Source organism: Vipera berus (assembly GCF_964194415.1).
Source record: "Vipera berus genome assembly, chromosome: 5".
NCBI lineage: Eukaryota > Metazoa > Chordata > Lepidosauria > Squamata > Viperidae > Vipera > Vipera berus.
The window spans coordinates 64,679,328-64,700,985 of NC_138207.1; the positions used below are offsets into that span (position 1 = coordinate 64,679,328).

A 21,658-nucleotide genomic window follows, 5' to 3' on the forward strand; every position below is an offset into this window, starting at 1 on the left:
TTGTGGCTAAAGGAACGGAAAGGTGAAGCAACGCGGGGCGGTTTCAGAAGCGGGAAGCCGTCATTCTCAGGAAGGGAAGCGACTTTTCAAGAGGAGGGCCCAGGCCCAGGAAGGATGCTTAACGGCGGTAGCTCGGTGGCCGCCGAGGCAGTCTCCTTCCCGTCCGTAGCGACCGCCTGGGTTTCCTATCCAGGCAGGGCCTCCCAATCCCTGGCTCCGCCTGCACCACATGACCGCTCCGTTGCCCGCAAACTTTCTTCTTCTCCTTGTCCCGGGGCGGCCGCGACCGAGGCTGGAAAATGGCGGCTTAGCAGCGTTGCCGCCGCCGCCGCGTCAATCCCCGCCCCGGCTTTCCCCGACGGCTGGCGGGCTCGGGCTCCCCTCAGCTATGACGCGTTGGATACCCACCAAGCGCGAGGAGAAATACGGCGTGGGTGAGCGCTTTCCCTCTCTCTCTCTCCCGCGGGGATCCCTCGCTCGTGGTGCGGCTGCCCGGCTGCTCCCGGCGAACTTCCTCAGAAGTTGAGGCTGCGCGGCTGGGAAGAGGGTCTCGCAGCCAAACTGAAATCCTTCCCCGCCCCTGACGAGCAAGTGACTCGTCCTTTATCCCTTCCCTACCCGACCGCCTCACTTGGGCGCTTTTGGGGAAGGGTCGAGGCTGGCGAGAGAAAGCGGCTTCATCCTTTCTCAAAAGGCCCGCGCTGATGAGGGGTTGGGGGGGGTTGAGGGGCTGTTGTTCCGCTTTACTTCACAGAAACAGGCGCGCTTCCTCTGCCGGGAGAGACTTCTATTTCCTACCTCCTTTCTTTCCGTGTCTTTTTAGCGTCGTTTGGAGTATCTCTTCTTTGATATATTAGTTCTTTAATTGGTTTTCCTTTTCTTCTTGCTTTAATTTACACGTCCTCACGTCTTCCACGAGTTGTTTTTTTTTTTGTTGGGGAAGCGAGGTCCAACTGAACTGCACTTTTCTGACCTGCAGAACCGAACTCAGATTCTCCCCACAACCCTCTTTCCCCATTACCTGCTGAATTCTCCTTTTAAAAGAAAGGAAGTGGAAATTTCGTATCCACTGTTTTTAAAATCTGCCTTCCTCAGATTTATTTTGATATAGAATACATAAGTAGGAAATCCCTGTTAGATATTGCTTCTATTTCTGGAAATATGGCTAGTAATTGGTGCCATAAGCAGAATATGGAATCAGAAGTTTTTTTAAAAAAATATTCTCTGCAAATTTCCTGACAGTGAATTATAACTGAGTCCCATCGCAGGACACACCAGTATCTTGTACTGTAGGAACTTAGCCTGACTTGTTAGTGTTCCATTTTGTCATGAGCCTGCAATTATATTGTCTTGAACATAGGTATGCAGAAATAAACATTCATTAGTGTTGAGATTATTACTAGATTAGTGAAACCTTAGTTGATTTATTGCATGATTTAAGGAATGGGTGAAATGAAATAAATCTGAATGAAATGGATTTATTCTATTAAGATGATGGTTACACCAGAAATTACCTCAGAAGTACCATTCTCAGCTGTGTGAAAAAAGAAATGTTTCATCAAAGAAAGGACTTGCCAGATGCGCAGTTTTAAATCTGGCAGTGCATTATTATCATTCCCATAAGTGTGTGGACAGATCAAACTAAGCCATAGTTTGTTGAATAATTCAAAATTAGGTTTGTAACCCTGATTTATTTCAGGTTTCAAAACACCTCTATTATATTTGTAGTCTGAATAACAAACTAGGGAGCAATATTTAAGTTGACATGTATTTTCAATTTATGCATTTAATATGTTGCATCCAGAATATTGGATAATTTATTAAATCAGAATTAAGTTCACAATGAACAAATATACCTTGAGAGCATAGTTTGTAGTTTTCTAGATGTAGCTGTGCTACATTTTTTTAGTATTTTCCACTATTGCCATATTTACTTGCCAACATTTGAAGAAATGCAACATTGTGCCCACCCCGTGATATATTCAACTACCCAATAAAGAAGCTATTCTTAGTTTCTATGCTTTTTCCAAAGCTAAATAGAAAAATAAGAGCAGTGGGATGTTGGGGATGAGGAAAGAGAAGTGCAAAATTGTTTATTCTTCTACTCTCATGCAACATTTGTACTCACTCAACTTGAGCTCTTTTTCTTCCCCCCCCCCCTTTCTCCTTCTGCCATGTGTCTGCTTTATTTGTGTGGATTTCCTAACATAACTGTTGTATCCTATTACTAGCTTCAAAATCTGATGCTTAGTGTTTGTTTTTAACAATATGCATTATCTGTATGGTATCTAATTTCACTCATTAGGATTGTTGAAAGATAATTGAAATAAAGAGCATGAAATTATACAATAGTATTCAGTATTTATATTATTAGTAAAAATAGCAATGCTAAATAACTTTCATCGTGCATTATTTGTGGCTTTGTTTTATGTAACACCTGTCTTGTACAGAAACAACCCCCCCCCCCCCATTTTAACTGTTTGTTGCTATTCTCTAACCTGATTCACCAAGCCAAGCTATTATTGGTGCTGTGAGATCTGGACTGCAAACTAATAGAGAAGTAAATGAGGACAGAAAAAAAAACCCTGAAAATTCTAACTGCTACTCTCTAATGGTTCTGAGCACAAATCTGATAACCCTAATAACAATTTTGGTTATAGTAATTGGCTTAAAATATTGTGCCATGCTATATTTAAAGTATTTATGCAATCACATGTTTTGTAAATCAACTATAGTTTATTTAATAAATTATCATTAAGCAAACCAAAGAGTGAATGGGGCCACATTATACGGAATAAGCTACATTTGAAAAATGTATTCTTGCTAAGTTTAGATAAAACAAATTACATTATCATATTATACGATTGATGAAACTACATTGAATGGCTCATATGCACCAGGAATCATACTTTAATTATGCAACTGAATGGGCAGGGGCCTCTGAAGAATGTGTGCATCTTGGTATCAAAGTGCAAACTCTGCCTCTTAAGTACTTTCATAGCTTTGTCACCCATATTTTAATCTATTTTTTCCTTGAATCCATGTATCCATGCGGTTAGTTTATAGTTCATTCTACTGTGTGAACCCAAAACGTTGAGTTGATTAAATAAATTATGAATGAACTTCAGTTCTTCGTTCTCTGATCAGAAGTAATGAATCCCAAATATAGGTAGTGATCGACTTAGGATTCTTCATTCAATGACCATTTGAATTTATGGTAGCCTGAAGAAAGGGTCTAGGCCCCAGAATTATGGCCATTGCAGTAATCATGTGATCAAAATTCACTTCAGGGGTGCTTCAGCTCACCACCACCATTTATCTCCCCCATCTATGCCCTTTTGGCCCCCTCCCATCCTTGCCATCTTGTTGCTCCTGCTGCTGACCAAGTCTGCCAGCTGCTGGCCACACACTTTCTTCCCCAGGTCATGCATGCGGTTTCCTCATGAAGGTGAGCCTCATATGGCCAGGCTGGGTACACTTTAGTCAGCAGTAAGAGCAAAAAGATGGAGAAAGTCAGATTGAGCAGTGGAGTGCAGGGTGTACAGAGCGACTGGGCTGGGCTGGCTATGGCTTTCTAAGATGGCTGTGCCTTCGCGCTGCACTCTTGGGACTGGATTTCATGCTGCAAAGGGCTTTATTCTAAGTTGTGCTCAGGGGCTTCTTGCAGCCCCAGAGGTGTGGTGTACCAAGAAGCCCCTTTACTTCACACTGCTAGGCTGGACTGGGACTGGGTTTTGTGTTGCAGCTTAGGGGCTTTTTGCAGCCCCAGAGCCGCAGTGTGCCAGGAAGCCCCCAGGCCACAGTGTGGCAAGAACTCCCAGAGCTTTGTACTCTGGAGCTTCTTGCTGTCCCACAAGGCAGGATGCAGAGCAGACAAAAGGGCAGAGATGGAGGAATAGACTGGGGGGTGGGGAGGAATTGAAGAGAAGGCAGTCCCTTACCTTACCAAGGCTCATGCCTGGGAGACACAGAGCCCCAAATGGCTTGGTTTGAGGTGGGTCTCAGCTAATGACTGGTGGAATTTAGTTAATGCCAATGGGGAGTGTGGGAATTGCTATTGCTAAGCAATGCAGTCATGTGATGTCTTGCTTTACAATTCCATCATTTAGAGATGGTAATTCAAGTTCTAATTGTGATCATAAGTCGAGGACTACCTGTAGTTCAGAATTGATGGAGACATGCGTTTGTTTGTAATGTAGTACTGTTATAAGGCGATAAGATATCTGGATGATCTGTGAACGGGCTGGTTCTCTAAATAATGTCATTAAAGAACTCCTGTTTCTGATTTATCTTGGTAGATCCCCCCATTATCTTCTTGGCTGCAAATGATTAAAGGATATTAATAACAGGCTTCATTTCATATGTTCTAACTGCTGGTAATTGCTAGATGTGAACCTTGATTATCCAATTTAAATTAAGTATTTCTGAGGTTCAGATGTCTGTTACTGCTTTCATTTGATTAAATAAAGAATTAATTATACACTGACATTGTTTTCTGATTATTGACAGAAAACTTTACTTACTTCTATATATACTATCAGGTTTGATTTTTGTGGTAATTATTCCTTGTATCATATCTATCCAGAATTCATTTTGAGGCAATATTTTTAGAAAATATTCTACCAGCTATAGAGTGAGAATTCTTCATCAGACAAAATTAAAATCCCACATTTTTTATGAGCCAATAGACCCATCAGAGAGCAAATTGTGGCTAATCATACACATTGATTACCCTGATGACTGTAGTTAATTATAAAATATCTAATTACCAGTTTACTTTTGTCATTTTTCCTGGGAATATAATAAGTACATTTCCAAACAAGAAGTGACTCTAGCTACGGTATCTTCCAGTTTTTTTAAAAAATGTAGTTGAAATTGTACTGTAATTGGTACTTTGACTTAGACATAAGCTGTCACCTTGTCAGGTTTATGGATGATACTAAACTACTCAGTATTGCAAAAAGTCAAATGGTTATGAGGAGTTGTAGAAAGATCTTTTTAAGCTGGAAGAATGATCAAGTGACAAACATGGTTTAACTTAAATAAATGCAACATTATGTATATTGGGGCATTAGACACAAACAAACACTAATGGGGCTTGGGCTAACAAACCACTAAAAAGATCTTGGGGAATAGTGGATAGTGAAGATGTAAGCTGGGGGGAGTGGCAGTTGTAAAAAAGGCAAATTTAATTCTAGGGGTTATTAGGAAAATGGTTGATATAAAAATGTCATCTTTGTAATATAAAAATAGTTCTGGTTCCTACATTTGAAAAATACAAATAGACCTGGAAAAAGCACAGAACAAGGCAGTAAAAATTATTGTGGGGTGCAACCCCTTTTCTTCCATAAGAAAAGGACATTTGAGATTCTTGCTTAGAAAAATAGGTATTGAGGTGCATAAAATCATTTGTGTTGTGGAGAAAAACATTGGGTGAAATTTTCTATCATCACTTAAAACACTAGGACAAGGGTTCACCTGAAGGTGGAAGGAAATTTAGAATAAATACAAAAAAAAAACACTTCTTTATACAGAACATAATTAAACTGTGGAATTCATTACAAGGTGAAGTCATAATCACTAACTAGGGAGATTAGATAACGTCATGACACATTAGCACTATCGGTCTTAAGGTGTCTGGATTTGGGGCAGCATGCCCCAAATTACAGGTTAAATATTGATGTCTTCATCTACTTGTGAATATCCTAGCGGCATTGGATTGGTCATTGCAAGAAACGAAAAGAGAGATTAAGAGGTGATTTAGCTTAATCCAGCAGACCTATGTATATGTTTAGTTAGCAGATTATCTATTTCCAATTTTTTAAATTAATTTCTCCAAAATAATAATCAGATAGGATGGGAAGCTTGGCTAGTATCCACAGAAGTCACTACAGGTGGGTGCTTGCTTAAGGATGGTAATTGGGGTTGGAATTTCCATCGTTAAGCAAGGTAGTCTTAAAGTGTGACATCATATGACTGCTTAAAGTGTGACATCATATGACTACTTAGCAACAGCAGTTCTGGAAATTGCTGGTTATTGTTGTTAAGTGAGGACTGTAGGATCATTAAACAATGTCCTCACATGATCACAACTTCTGACTCCCTGCCAGCTTCCCCTTTGATTTTGCTTGACTAAAGCTAGTAGAGAACATTAACAAATTGGCAGGGAATGTTGCAAATCACCATTATGTAATCAGGGAACACTGTTATAGTTAAAAATCTGATGTAAGGGATGGTGACTATGGAGGTGATGTGATGGACTATGGTGAAGTGGCAGTTTCCTAGGAAGGAAGCACATTCCAAGGAGAAGAGCGTGATAAAGGGCAACGCAATCTTTTATCATGCCTAAGGCTGGATCAGAGACAGAGGAAGAGAGTTAGGATTGCCACTCCCTAGAATCTCCCAGGATATATTCTTTAGGGTGAGAATAGTATTGGTTTAGTCTGGCAAGATTCTGTCTACTGGTGTGAGCAAAAAAGAACTGAACTTTGGCTGGATTGTTCTATGTCATTCTTGGGCTGGGTAAGCCCCAAAACAATTACTACTTGTTCTGCACTGTTGCAAGTTTGAACCGTCACTGAACAAATGGTTATTAAATGAACACCACTTGCACACTGGGATCCAAGAAACAAAATGGTTGAATTATCTGGAATTCTACAGGTTTGGGAGTGATACAGTGCACAGTGCTTTGGAGTATGCCGGAGTCTGTACGTAGCACCTGTCTATAATCCATTTAAAAAGTTGTACTTTTCCCAGATTGCACAGCATCTGGAGGAAACTGCACAGCTCTAATGCAAAGTTCTCTTAAGTTGGACTTGATTTCTATGATGACAGTAGTTGAATCAAATTATATTAGAAAATAATTGAATATTTTAACAGTCACGTTTTTGTCTTAGTTATTTAGTAACGTTCACAGCTTCTCTATTAGAATTTAATTATTTGATAGAAAAAGTGAGAGATTTATGAATATATTCTGCAGTGAAATATTTTTCATTTCATTTAGGGTACCTGAATCCAATTTATATTCATTTGCATGTAAGTTCTTTCTGAAATGAACAGAATATATAATAGAATGTATTTTTTTATTTAAAAAGTTTTACAGTACATTTTAACTTTATCAATCCCCCCCTTCCCCACCCCTATCTAACCCTCCCTATCCCTCTCCCCCATTCCCCCCTCCCCCTCGACTTCCCAGAGCTAAATACAGGGTATAAAAACAAAAAACAAACATAAGCATCCATATGCCATCTACAATAAACTATTAATTCTATCACCCTCTAGCTCATATAAAATGATTACAAACAATATTAATATTACAGATAAAAAAGAAGAAAAACAGAAAAAGGAGCTTTACTCAAATGCTATCATATTAAATTTTTTTTTAAAAAAACTTTCATCTACTATTTACCTCTAATTTCTAAACAAATTCTCAATTACGCGCCAAAAGCGCCTATCTCTATTAACCTTATTAATCTCCCACCAAACTGAACTATGATCAAAAATAGTTCTTGCATATATCACACCAAATGTCTCACAATTCCAGATCATCCTTGAGTTCAAATAAAAAGGAAATTTAGGCAATCTAGCATGACTCATGACACACTTAAAAAAAAACCCGCTTTATCCATCTATATGTCTAGGACACCATTCCAATCTCCAAAAAAAAAAAAAAAAAAAAAAATTTTTATAATCCAATTAAGTACCCTTTATGTGTAGTAAGTTAAGAAAAGTCAACTTGTTGTTAATTAGGAGCTTGCGTACCCAATCTTAAATTCAGTAAATACTTTTGATCCATAACCCTAATATACGTTTCTTGCAACCAAAAACATCAGTCTTAAATTGTTTTAAATATTAAAAGACTTTCTTTCTCCTCTATGATGAATTTAATCCACTGACATTCTAAATTAGAAATTTAGTCACCAATCTTGACGCCCCAAAGCTTTTGGAGCATGTCTGAAATGGCCCCTGTAACTTCTTTGGACTGCGCCCCTCCCACAGCTTCACTGTAAGTACGCTTTGGAGGTTCCATAACTTTCTGCTGGTCTTGCTCTTGCTCTCGTCTCGCTCGTCTTAGGGCGGCACGCGACATCCTCTGCTCTCCAACAGCAGCCGATGAGACTGTAAATTGATCCCCTCCAACACCATTCTCCTCCGTCTGTCTATCTGCAACATCTTGAGGCTTTCCCTCGCCATATCCTTTTGCAGCTTCCAGAAGTGATAGGGGGGTTGCTTTTAACACGTTGCTATAAAAATCACGTGCCTGGGCCACAGTAACCAGACGATGTCTTTTACCTTCGTGCATCACCACCTTACCAACTGGAATCTCCCATCTAAACTTGATATCACATTTCTTAAGTTCCTGTGTAAGAAATGCAAAATCTTTCCTTCTCCTTAAAATCTTCGGAGGAATCTCTTTTAAAACCAGGACTTCTTGCTCAGCAACTACCAATTTAGTATCATAAGCAGCTTGAATGACTTCATCTCTAATTACTCTCTTTGTAAAATAGACCACCACATCTCTGGGTAACTTCCTCTGTCTTGCAATCCATGAATTTACACGAAAAATTTTATCCATGCTTCCCTCAATTTCAGATGCTGGCTGGCCCAATACCACTTCCAAAGCCTCAGAGATCAGCTGCTTTAAATCTTCTTTAGGATTCTCTTTTAAGCCCCTTATTCTAATAGCATACTGCATCTGATAGTACTGAACCAGGCTCAATTCTCCGTCCATTTTATCCCTTATATTTTCATTCTCTAATACCTTTACTTCTAATATAGAGTTCCTTTGACTGAGATCCTTCACTTTTTCCTCCAGCTGTTGCACACATTCAGCTACACTTTCAATTATAGACAACATGTCTACCCTCATTGCTCTAAACTTCTCTTCCATCTTCTTCTCCAATTTCTCCTCCAGCTTTTTCAACTTTTCATCCATCATATCAGACATTAATTGTGAATGCTTTTCAAAGGCATCTTGTAAATCCTTAAGCGTCAATGCCGGAGGAGGTGCAGAAGAATGCAAAGCTTGCAACGAGGTCTGCTGCACCGGGGAAGACCCCGCACTCCGAAGAGCTTTAGAAGTTTTGGCCGCCATCTTTCCCCACTTTCACTTGTTGCGCACTTTCACTTTAAGGCTATAAAATCCATTGAACTAGAGAGTAAAAATAAAAGTCCACATCACCATGACCTCCTGTACCGCTCTGCCTGCATCTTGATACTCAAGGGTATTTCCTTCTGGCAGGGGTGGTTGCTAACGCCTGGCTCTGCTCCAAAAATCACGAAGCAGAGACGCTGCGCAGCTCGGAGCAACCCAGGCTTCGGGGGGGCTCGATCCTTCAGCCGCCCAAACTCTCAGCTCAGGCGGCCCCGGAGAGCTCAACCCCTACCTGGGGCCTCACCCCCTCCTCTTCTCCCGAGGAGGGGGCTTCAAATCCATCTAAACAGCTGATCGGCGCTGTTTACGATGGATAAACACAGCTGCGGAGCGGACAGCCCGGAGACGGCTGTCTTCGGCGCCGCATCGCCACCGGAAGTCCATAATAGAATGTATTTTAATTAACTAGAATGTAAATATCTAAGGCAGAAATTTTCTTCATAGAATGAAATCTTAGTAAGACAATGCATTATATTGTGGATTACTCCTTTAACATGACTTGGTGCTATTTCTGTGATTGTTTTACTTGTTTTTGACTTAGTATGATATATATTGCTTAGCATCATGTATGGATGCCACCAGCTGAGCTTTTTCTAAAAAAAAATGTTATATTGCTTAGTGTGACAGGAAAATTCAGAAATAGAATTGGGTGGGAGAGAGGGACGGAGGGGTTGTCTAGTGCTTTACAAACTTCAGCTTAAGACAATGTGTTAAATTCAAAACTATAGTGTGATGTCTGAAGCCAATCCAACATCCAAACTACATAGATATGCAGTGTTGGAAGACCGGACCGTGTTTCATACTTGAGCTATAACGTAGTTTGTTTGATTTTGACTTAGCATATTATGCAAAAGTGGATAATTGTGATTTATCCAGTACATTTGAATAAAGAAATCATGGCTTAGCACAGTAAGAATTAGACCAAAGTATCTTGACAGATGGACAATTTATATACAAATAATTATAATATGGAACTCATAAAAGCTTATTGATAAACTGCTTATTGTAGGGATGTTACCACAGCTGTTTTCATGGCAGTCATTATAATTTCAGTTGGGATATTCTTCCTGGTCCTGAACATGTGAGGCTCCAGTCTCATATGAAACAAGCAACTTTTTATTCAGGGTAATTTACAAGCAGTGCCTGTTCTACTTTACAAGAGATATTTTGCATGATTTGTGCATTCAGAATTGTAAATGGGGCATTTTGCCCTGATGCTGTAGTGTATGTACATAATTTCTGTTCTACAGTATAAATCATTTAAATCTCAGAAAGAGATTTTTGATTTAAAATAACACTTTGCTGTTAAATTTGGCACCATTCTTTGACATAGGAGAATTGCTGTATCATTAGTGTCTTATATGGTAAAATATGAATATGAGTTAGTTAGGTGTTTAATGTGCAATTGCAGATTATTAGTGTAAAATAATTTCAGTCAGTCTAGATAAGAAGTTACTGTATCATCTACAAGAATGAATCCATTTTTTTGCTTTCGTTTGAATGAGATGCATTAAAGAGGAGCAGACAAGGATCCTATAGTAAACCACTGTTTTATATGCAGGATGGGAAGCATCTCACAAAGAGCCAGGCTTTAAATCAGGAGGAGGCGGGAGACCAATATCCAGAACCATACTCAAAGCATTAGGCCAAAGGCAGTAAACCTTACAACAGGAAGGAAGTAGTAAGAAGGAAGGAATGCTCACAAATATCTCAGGAGATGCAACAGGCAAGCCTAAGAAGGGTGATATTAAAGGACTCAGATCCTTTACATTAATGCACAGAGTATGGGGAACCAGCAGAAAAAAAATTAGGTTGTGGTACAAGGTAGCAAATCCAATATTGCTAAAATCAGGTGAACTGGAATTCATGGTTGGAATACAGTACTGAATCATGTAGGTTTTGTTTTTCAAAAGAAACTGAACTGAAAGTAGTCTGATAAATATTCTACGTTTCAAAAGAGCTGACTTCAATAAGGAAATTGGATAGTAGGAAGGATTCAGTACCTTTAAATCCTGAAGGGAAAAATAATAGGGAGGGGGGCATCCTGAAAAATGAGATAATTACATTCCAAACATAAATACCAAAGAGAAAAAGGAAGGTATTTAATGAGATTGGTATGGTTGCATAACAATCGCTCTAATAAATTGAGAAGCGAAAGGTTTGTTTTAAAACAAATGGAAAGCATACAACAAAAGAATATTAAAAAAATAGCCCTAATCTATAAGGGTAAGATCTGGAAGACTAAGACTTAGAATAAGCTTATTTAAAACATTTATTTGTTCACGTGTGGAACAACAGGAAGATCTTGGCACACTGGCTGGAAAACATGGCAATATGGTGATGAACAACAGGGAGAAGATTGAATTGCTTAATTTTCTACTTTGCATCGGTCATTTTGCTGAAGGAAAAGTCCAACCTGTCAGAAACTGTGCCATAATGGGCAGAAAAGAGATGCAGTTCAAAGTAGGCAAGGAAGTGGTGACAGAACCCTAGCTGCTTTGAATAAATTTAGGTTGCCAGGGCCAAATAGATTACATTCTAGTGGATGTGATCTCAAAATTACTAAGTATACTTTATGAGAACTTCTGGATATGGGAGAAGTGCCAGAAGAGTCAGCTTTTCAGTATTTTAAAAGGGAAAAGAGCAAGAAATTGCAAATCAGTCAGTTTGGTGTTGGTACCTGGAAAAATCCTAGAAAAGATAATTAAACAAGCCCTTAGAGAGAAACAAGGGACAAACAAACTAGAAGCTGGCATGAGTTTCGTAAGAATAGGTTGCACCAGATTAATTTTGTTGTTTTTTGTTTTTGTTTGTTGTCAAAGTGAATTAATTAGTAGACAAAGCGAACACATTAGTAGACAAGGGAATACTATGGATGTTGTACACCTAGACTTCAGTAAAGCATTGATGAAGCCGACCTCAGTTATTTCCTTTATATGCTGCAGCAATGTTGGATGGTCCCACTATCAGATTGATTTCAGTTAGTTGAACAACTGACCCAGTCAACGGTCCTTAGTGAATTTATTGCTACATGAAGGTATGCAGTTGGGTACCTCAGTGTTTTGTCCTGGGCTTATGGTTCTTCAGCATTTTTATAAATGGTTAGATTGATCATCAGTAACTGAGTTTAAACATACCTGCGATAAACACATGACCATCATCTGACAAAAATTATAAAATAAAAAATAATTTAAATACTAAATAAATAAAAAGAAAAAAAACATCTCAAAGGGGAAACTTGTTGGATCACTAGATCTTTTTCTGCTGTCAGTTTTCTATATTTCTAGATTGGATGATAAGAGGGATAAACAGCACATCTGCAGACACCACAGAGCTGGAGGGAATTGATAGCATCTCAGAAGAGCAAGTGGTACTTGTTTCAGCAGTAATACTTCTGAGAAGGATCTGGGTGTCTTGGTGTGTTGCAGAAACCAAAAGAAGCAGTGCAATATTGGGCTACATCAATAGAGGTATGATACTGAGATTGCAGGAAGCGTTCCACGCTTCATTTGTTTGTCACTACCTGGATGCAGTACAAGAATGATGCTGGAGAAAAGAGAGAGTGCAGAGAAGTGCAACAAAGATGGTAAGGGGCTTTGTCGATCCTTTGACATAAGCCAGTTCAGGAAACAGATTCCACTAGACATAACTTGAATAGAATTCTGTTTTATTGATATAAGCTACAGCAAAAGTCCATACACTTTTTCTGTAAAGGGCCAGATTTTCTGTTAACTTCTCTGCCTCTCTGGGTGTGGTTGGCAGATTTGCAGGCCAAAGATGCCAGGTGTAGACTGTAGCCATCAGCCAAAGTGCCCCACCACTGCTCCTTGCCCTGATAGCTTGGCTAAGGCTGGGGTCTAGTAATTTGTTGCATGCCTGCCCACCCATCCATTCTTAGCTTAGGGTTGAGGTTTGCCAACAGTTTGACCACAGAATCTTAAAAACCTTATAGCATTTCTTTTTCCTTCCCTCTTATATGAAAGAAAAGTCAAAGTGGGGTCACTTTGTTTCCCCCCCATGACTTTGTTCTTTCATTGACTTAATTCATGTTTTGCTAACCACTGCCGCTGCTTTGTTTTTCCATGGTTATCTCTGTGGTTCTCTCAAAGCTTGGAGGCTGAAACCTGTGAAGAATCATTAAAGGAACTAGTTATGTTTAGCTAAAGAAGAGAAGGCTAAGGGGAGACATAATAGCAATCTTCCATACTTGAATGGCTGTCACAGAGAAGAGGATGTAGATTCATTCTCTGTAGTGCCCGAAGGTAGAACCAGTGGGCAGCAGCTAAACAGAAAGAGATCCAAACTCTAAATAGGGAATAATTTCATTACAGCAAGAACTGTTAAGCATGGAACAGCCTGTCTCATGGAATTGTTGATGCTCGGTAACTGGAGGATTTCAAAGAAAAGTCAGTCATTTGGGATGGTGTGAGGATTCCAGTAGGGCATTGGACCAAAAGACTTCCAAGATCTCTTTTCAACCCTATGATTCTATAATGTTGTATAAAAAATATTTGGATAATTTTATTGTTTTATCTAATCAGGTCCTGACTTGAAGTAGATTTTTTTAATTGAATGTATGTGGGGAATAGACATGTGACAGAAGGACAGGCATAAAATAATATCAGAATTTCAATGGCATCATTTTTTATTGGATAGAGATTGTGTGATATATAAAGGTAAAGGTAAAGGTTCCCCCGCACATGCGTGCTAGTTGTTTCCGACTCTAGGGGCCGGTGCTCATCTCCGTTTCAAAGCTGAAGAGCCAGCGCTTGTCCGAGGACGTCTCCGTGATCATGTGGCCGGCATGACTAGATGCCAAAGGCGCACGGAACGCTGTTACCTTCCCACCGTTGTGGTCCCTATTTTTCTACTTGCATTTTTACGTGCTTTTGAACTGCTAGGTTGGCAGAAGCTGGGACGAGTAACAGGCGCTCACTCTGTTACGCGGCACTCGGGATTCAACCTGCCAAACTGCTGACCTTCTGATCGACAAGCTCAGCGTCCTAACCCACTGAGCCACCACGTCCCTGTGTGATATATACTATGCTTTAAAATAATATCAGAGTTTCAGTAGGATCATTTTTTTTGGATATGAATTGTGAAACATGTACCATGCCTTTTAAAAAAAGAAAATTTAGCTGTATGAAAATTGAATAATTTGTCATCAAAACTAAGCTCATTTGGATTGTTTCACTTAAAAACAATGTTAAGTTTGCAGCAGAATAGTTCAGTGTATTTATTCTTTTATTGTGATGGAAATTTTGTCTATTGTCCAGTGATCTTGAAAAAAGTAGCACTCATTATAATATTTTTTTTACAATAGCTGTGAATGATGATCATGTCCAACAATGTGGCATGCCTCTAATGAATTTCAAGGGTGTGGGAGTTGAAAATAAATGTATTGTTGCTAACAGAAAGAAGAAGAGCGAAGTGAATATAGACATTATCATTTTCCTGCAACTGATGGTTTTGAAATCTGGTTCTTTGTTTTCTGCCTCACTGTTGTTTTTTTCTTCTAAGAGTGACTCAGAGAGACTTACTTCTGTGTGGAGGTATATAGGGTTGTACTGATAATGTGGTGAATTTGCATCTGTTCAAATGGTGCATCATAGGACAATAATTATTGACCCAAGTACCTCAAAAGGACAAATACACAGAATGCCAGGATTCATGATTCCCATGGGAATAAAATTTATTATGGCCGCTTTCAGTGCCACTGTGCTGCTGCAGTCAGCTTGCAGTAATGTGATCTGCATTTCCAGTTTTCTCTGACAGTTTCCCACAAGTCAGTGGGGAAGTCAGTAGGGAAGGTCACAAGTTGCTCAGGTAAGCCTCTTTCACCAACACAACCTCTCCAGCTCCTCTGTGCTCATGCCTTGCCAGCCACTTGTGTGACATCACTTCTGCAGCTCATGCATTCTTCTTGACCTGTGTGGCAACCTGTGCACCTCTCTGATTTGTGTGGCACCTCTTATGCACCCTTCCAGACCTGCATTACATCCTCCTGTACCCTCCCTAATCCATGCAGTACTTCTCGTGCATCCCCCCTCATTCCCTTTCCTCCCTGGCAGCAGCCGCTTACCTGGGCTTCTGGCTTTGGACTTGCAACTTCCTGTTGGCTTCCCTACTGACTTTCTTTCTACAAGTTTCCTAGAGATGAAGTAAGTGGGGAAGCCTGCAGGAATCCTAGGGAGTGAGGAAGAAATGTAGGGGAAGAGAGGAATATGAAAGAGATGGAGGAAGGAAGGAAGAGGAAAGAAGAAAATGAAAAGACGGAAGAAAGGAAGTAGGAAGAGAGAGACAAGGAAGGAAGGGAAGGAGGGAGGGAGAAAAGGTCAAAGGACAGAAGGAAGGAACAGGGAGGGAGGGAAGTAAGAAAGGGAGAGAGAAGAATGGAAGAAGAAAGGGAAGCAAAGAGATGGAGGGAGGGAAAATGGAAGAAAAGAGGGAAAAGAAAGGGAGGAGGAGGGAGGAAGAAAGGGAAGGATTTCTGATGCTCTTTGTTAGCTTACTACAAAGAAACTCACTGGAGAAGCTGGCAGGAAATCAGGAGTCAGTCCTACTTGCACTACATTTTGTCTGCCCATGGCCATTCTGTTTCTCTGTTTAGCTAAGGAAATATCTCTGAGATGATGACTCAACCCTCACTGGTTGTTTAGTGCGGTATGTTGTTTAGGGTGATATGTTGTTTAATAGAAGATAAGGTGGCTAGGTGCTGTTACTGAAGACTGAAGCATAAATTCACATGTACTCAGAAGCAGTTATTGGAAGACAACAACACGTGCTACTGTCAACGCTGCAATGAATTGAAGCTGTTTTTTCTTTGTTTTCAGTTGCCACATATTAAGAAGGGGAGGAAGTGGGAAGTGTAGTTTTCAGTTAGCCATAACAATTCTTAGGTATGGGAACCAAGGTCATTGCTGATTACATTTTGGCAGGCTAGAGATCTGTGAGGAGTGCCCGCCTTTAATAATAATTGGAGAATGTGACTTATTTATTTATTTATTTTATTGGATTTGTATACTGCCCTATTCCCGTAGGACTCAGGGCGGTTTATAGGGCAGTTAAAACCATGAATACAAAAAATAAAAAACAATTAAAACAATTAAATTAAATTCAAGCTCCAAGAGTAAATCTAAAACCCAGTTAAATTAACAACCCCACAGTCTGGACCAAACAGATCGAAGAGCCAAGTTTTCAGGTCCCAGCGAAATGAGCGAAGGTCGGGGGCAGTCCTAAGTTCTGTGGGTAGTTGGTTCCATAGGGCAGGCGCATCCACAGAGAACGCCCTTCCCCTGGGAATAACCCGCCGGCATTCATTAACCGGCGGTACCCTGAGAAGGCCCTCCCTGTGGGGGCGCACAGGACGATGGGAAGATGATGCCGGCAGCAGGTGTTCCCTTAGATAGTCCGGACCCAAGCCATTTAGGGCTTTATAGGTCATTACCAGCACCTTGAATCTCACCCAGAGGGCAACCGGAAGCCAATGCAGCTCACGGAGAAGAGGTGTTACACGGGAGTATCGGGAAGCTCCCATCAAAACTCACGCGGCTGAATTCTGCACCAGTTGAAGCCTTCTGGTGGTCCTCAAGGGCAGTCCCATGTAGAGGGCATTGCAGTAGTCTAACCGGGAGGTCACGAGCGCATGAGTGACTGTACGTAGAGCATCTCGGTCCAGATAGGGACGCAACTGGCGCACCAGGCGAATCTGGGCAAAAGCCTCCTTGGTCACGGCTCCTATATGATCTTCCAAACTGAGCCGTGAATCCAGGAGGACGCCCAAGTTGCGAGCCCTATCAACGGGGGTAATACCTCATCCCCTATTGTTAATGATGGAGAAGGCTGGTCAGCCCGAGATGCCGGTATGAACAGCCACTCAGTCTTGTCAGGATTGAGACGAAGCCTGTTTCTCCCCATCCAAACCCGGACCGCCTCTAGGCAACGGGACATCACGGTGAGGGCATCACTGGGTTGGGTCGGGGTGGAAAGAAAAAGTTGGGTATCATCAGCGTACTGGTGATACCCCACCCCGAAACCACGAATGAGCTCACCCAGCGGCTTCATGTAGATATTGAACAGGAGGGGAGAGAGGACCGACCCCTGAGGGACTCCACAAACGAGAGATCTTGGGGTGGACCTCTGTCCTCCCGTCAACACCGACTTATGACATCGAATTGGGGTGGGAACTGCAACTTTGTAACCAGGGGGAGGGGAATTTAGTCTTGGGTTCACCTATGTGTGTGCCGTTATTTTGTAACCAAATAAAAATGTTCTTTGAGGAAGAATTCCTTGCCTTGAAGTGCTTTTAACTGGTCTCAGCTATCGGAACCATGACAGCTACAGGGTTTTAAATATAAGAAAGTACAGGTGTCGTGTACCAGTTTAATTTTGGAATACATAATTAAATGTAAATAGATTATAGGTAGTCCTCACTTAACAACTCTAATTGGGACCCAAATTTCCATTGGTAAGCAAAGAGATGGATCAAGTGAGACATCAGGTAACCACACTACTTAGTGGTAGCAGTCTGGTAATCCTGATTGGGATTATTAAGCCAGACTTCTTCCCTGCTGTGCTTGCCTTGCTTCAGCCCTCTTGATAGACCTATCTTCTCTCCCATTTCTGCCCTTTTGGCCACCTTGCATTCTGCCACAATTGCTCCCCTGCACTTCTTCTGGCACCCACACTGCAGTCTTCCGCACTTGCCTCTCCCAGCTGACATTTGCTGTCATCTTCCTCCTGGTGATGACTAGGCACATGTAACTTGGCTGTTCATGAGGCAGCTGCTGGTTGTGCATGGTCTCGGAAATACCTTGTAAGACCTCCAGAAAAGCTCTGTGTGGCCCTCAGGAAGGCCTTGCAAGGTCAGCAGCTGTCTCATGGAAGATTAGGGTTGGCACACAGCAGCAGCAGCAGCAGGAGCAGACCCCAGTCAAATGGGGTCAGCACGTGTGGTGCAGTGCAGGGCAGAGTGCAGAGAGATTGGTGGTGGAGTGCCAGGGGCTATAGAGCAGTGGAGTATTAGGGTGGCAGAGGGCAGGGCAAGCAGAAGGGCAGAGACAGGGCACCTAAGTGGGTGGGAGGAGTTGAAGTGCACCCTGTGGTCGTAAATGTGGGTGGGCTGACAAGTATCCAAATTTTGATTGGGGTGCTAATGTTCTGTTGGAAATATTGGTTATATTCTGGACTCTTGACAATACATGCTAACTTTTTGATCTTAAGTTTATTAGCTAATTTAGACATTAGGGAAATTCATTTATTCATTGAAGGACTCCAGTGATGGTCATCTGGCTTCCACTGAATCACATATGTGAAAATGGCTGTATAAAATAATACGATTGATCTGAGCAGCAACTAATCATATGACTGAATCTGGGCTCAGCTGTAAACAGTTCAGCGTATTTCTGGCGTAACTGGCCAGCACTCCTTTGACGTGGGTATTGGGATAAGAGCTTACCAGATTTCTCCCCCCCACACACAAACACACTTTTCCAGGGAATTCCCAAACATTTATCATGGAGATGTTGATCATACATATGTATTTATCATAGATATATGTATGTACTGCATGTATATAGATTTATCATAGATGTATGTATACAGTATATATTGTATATAATATATATATACCCTATATTCTGTAGATGCTTATGTGATGTACACTACTGTAGGTAAAGAGACGTGCATTCTGTACTTGCTATTCTGCACCTTTTGGCAAACGTGTAAGTAGTAGGTAGCCCATATATTACCATTTATGTTAAAGGCTTAGCTGACATCCAGAGACATTGTCTATATAGCAGAGGTCCCCAACCCCCGATCCATGGACCAGTAGCGGGCCGCGGCATGCTGGCAACCAGTCCGCACAAATAAGCAAAGCCCCATCCGCGAGATGCAGGCAGTGCCCTAAACCATGCACCCACCGTGGAAAAACCTTTCTTCAGGGAAGCGTTGGGACCTTTGGTTTATAGAATTCTTCTAATTTGCAATGCTAGTAATCTATGAAAATGTATCCATGTTACCATATTGAAGAAATTAGTGAGAATTAATGTATCAGTAATTGACAGTGAATTACTGCTATAGTCATAGCCATAATCTTGTTTTGTAAGATAAAAGCCTGCTGCTAAATGTTATGTTTCCTTATGATACTTGGCTATGTGTAAGAATAATCCATACTTCTCTGCTAGTCTGATATCATAGATCAGTTTGTCAATTAGTCAAGTGCTGATTTTATATCCCCGCATAATAGATTTTACTTACTTTATTTCACTCGAAATCTGTGACTTAAAGTCAATTCATTTGCAATCTTAATCTTTTAAATGTACATCTAACTTTAAGTAGGAGTATCATTTTGTAGCAGAACTACTGTACATAAATCTTTGAATATATTCATTGCTTTTCTTAGTTTATGCCGCAGTTTTAAGAGTTGAGCAAAAGAAAACCATTGAGTCTTTTCTTTTGAGCTGTACACTCCTGTGCAAGTTTGTTTTTTTCTAATATCTCTAGTTCAAAAGAGTTACTGCTTCTGATATGTATCTCAGTACCGTAACTTATTTTCCATATCTGTAGCGCTCTGTTGTCAGTGTGACACTGTGTGGTGTATAAATGTTCCTGAAAAGCTGTTTTCCTTTGTGAAGCCAATCGTTAGGGTTAGATTTATAAATCATCCTGAATATTCATTGTAGATATAAAGGAAAATTACTGCCTTGGAACAAAAGGCATTGTAATTCATTTTATAAACATTATCGCAAAATGCAGTTGTAAGGGTGACTCAGCTTCATATCCTGGAGTATTTCATGCAGGAATATAGATGAGCCAGAAATTGTTCTAATGGGGGAAATGCATTGTTTCTTAACAGGATGAGTGCCATCAAAGACTCCAAAAACAACATAACCATACTAATGTGATAAAATCCTTATTAAAACGTGCTAAGCAAATATGCCCCAATATTGTTTTCTGACATTTTTCTCTCTATCTAAAACATACGTAATTTGCTTTATCTGTATATATGACAATTACAAAAATGCAGTAATTGTGAAAGCATGCATTTGTTACTCTTTGCACTTTTCCTTCTTCAAGCTTGATAAATAAGAGTCATAGTAATAATAAGTAGCAGTAAAGCTAACTGCATGCAGTATTTTTAAATTGCTGTGTTTGTTTCTTTGACACTTGGATTTGAAAGCACTCAGAATTCTTTTCTAGAATACTCTAGTCCAGACATGTCAAACTCGTGATGTCACGCAACATATCGGAGCTTTTTCACCATTGCCGGCAATGAGGTGGGCGCAGTTTGTTTATGACGCGTCCGGCCCATGGGCCGGCAGTTTTTCTATGCAACACTTTAGGATGCTGTATGACTAGATCTTGGGATGGCTTTTGGAGTATCTCATATTTTATATAAATCTAGGGATTACATTAGATTATTATTTAAGAGAAATAAGTATCTGTGTTAAGTGAAGCATGGACTTGAAAGGGGATTTATATTTATAACAGTTAGAAGTAATTTGATTCTGATCTCTTAAGAAAATTTTTTGAAGGAAGACAAGGAAAACTGGAAAATGGGAAAACATAAAAAGAAATTGGGAACTCTGTCCATCACAAGTTGACACTCTTCTAAGATGAATAAATATTGGATAGGTTATATTTAGATTTTGGAGAAGAAACAATGTAAAAAAATATTACTTTTGGATTTAAACACTCTTAAAGTTTACTTCAGAATGCTAAGCAATAGGATTTATTATGCTAGTTGATCTCTGAATAACTGGTGCTTTATTTAAAGAAAACCCTGTGTACAAGGTAGCTAGTAATTTTTTGTGAGGTGTGTAGGTAGTCCCTAACATATGATGTTCATTTAACAATGGTTCAAAGTTATGAAGCCTTGGAAAAAGTGACTTATGACCCAAATCACAAACTTACAACCTTTTTATCACCCGTGTGGTCATGCTCTTGTGACCACAATTTGCTCACTTGGTAACAGGCTCACATTTAAAATGGTTGCAGCATCTTGCAATCACATGATCACCATTTGGGATGTTGCCAGCTGGTTTCTGACAAGCAAAGTAAATCGAACAAGCTGGATTCTCTTAACAACTGCATGATGCACTTGAAGACCACATGATTTCCTTAATGACCATGGCAAAAATGGTCGTAAAATTGAATCCAATCATACGATAATTTGCTTAATCATCATCACTGCATTGCTTATCAACTAAAAGTCCAATCCCAATTATGTTCGGAAGATGAAGACTACCTACATATATGTAGTTGAGTTCTTTCTTTCTTTACTGCATTTTAACTAAAACATTTCAGTTGCATCAAATATGGATGATATTCACAGTGTGGTCAGGGTTTCTTGGTGCACCATGGTTCTGAAAGCGGAAGCTGCCCCTGGAAGCCTGAGCTGTCCTAGCAGTGCAACGCAAAGCTGCAGCTGCCCTAGGCAACCTCAGCTGACCAGCCTGGTCACTTTTGTCACCTTGCACTCCTCAGTCCCTGCTGCCTTATGCT

General features: G+C 40.4%; 1 protein-coding gene across 2 annotated transcripts in view; it reads left to right on the top strand.

Moving 5' to 3' along the window:
• The first annotated feature begins 209 nt into the window (after nt 1–209).
• The window catches only part of DOCK1 (dedicator of cytokinesis 1), a 443,954-nt gene continuing 422,505 nt past the window's right edge, over nt 210–21,658 (top strand). The window contains exon 1 of one of the 2 annotated variants that reach the window (XM_081328492.1): nt 210–434. In XM_081328492.1, the coding sequence (XP_081184618.1) occupies nt 230–434 (205 nt within the window). In that variant the 5' untranslated portion in view covers nt 210–229. The remainder of the gene's footprint in view (nt 435–21,658) is intronic. The other variant, XM_081328491.1, reaches the window with a different exon arrangement.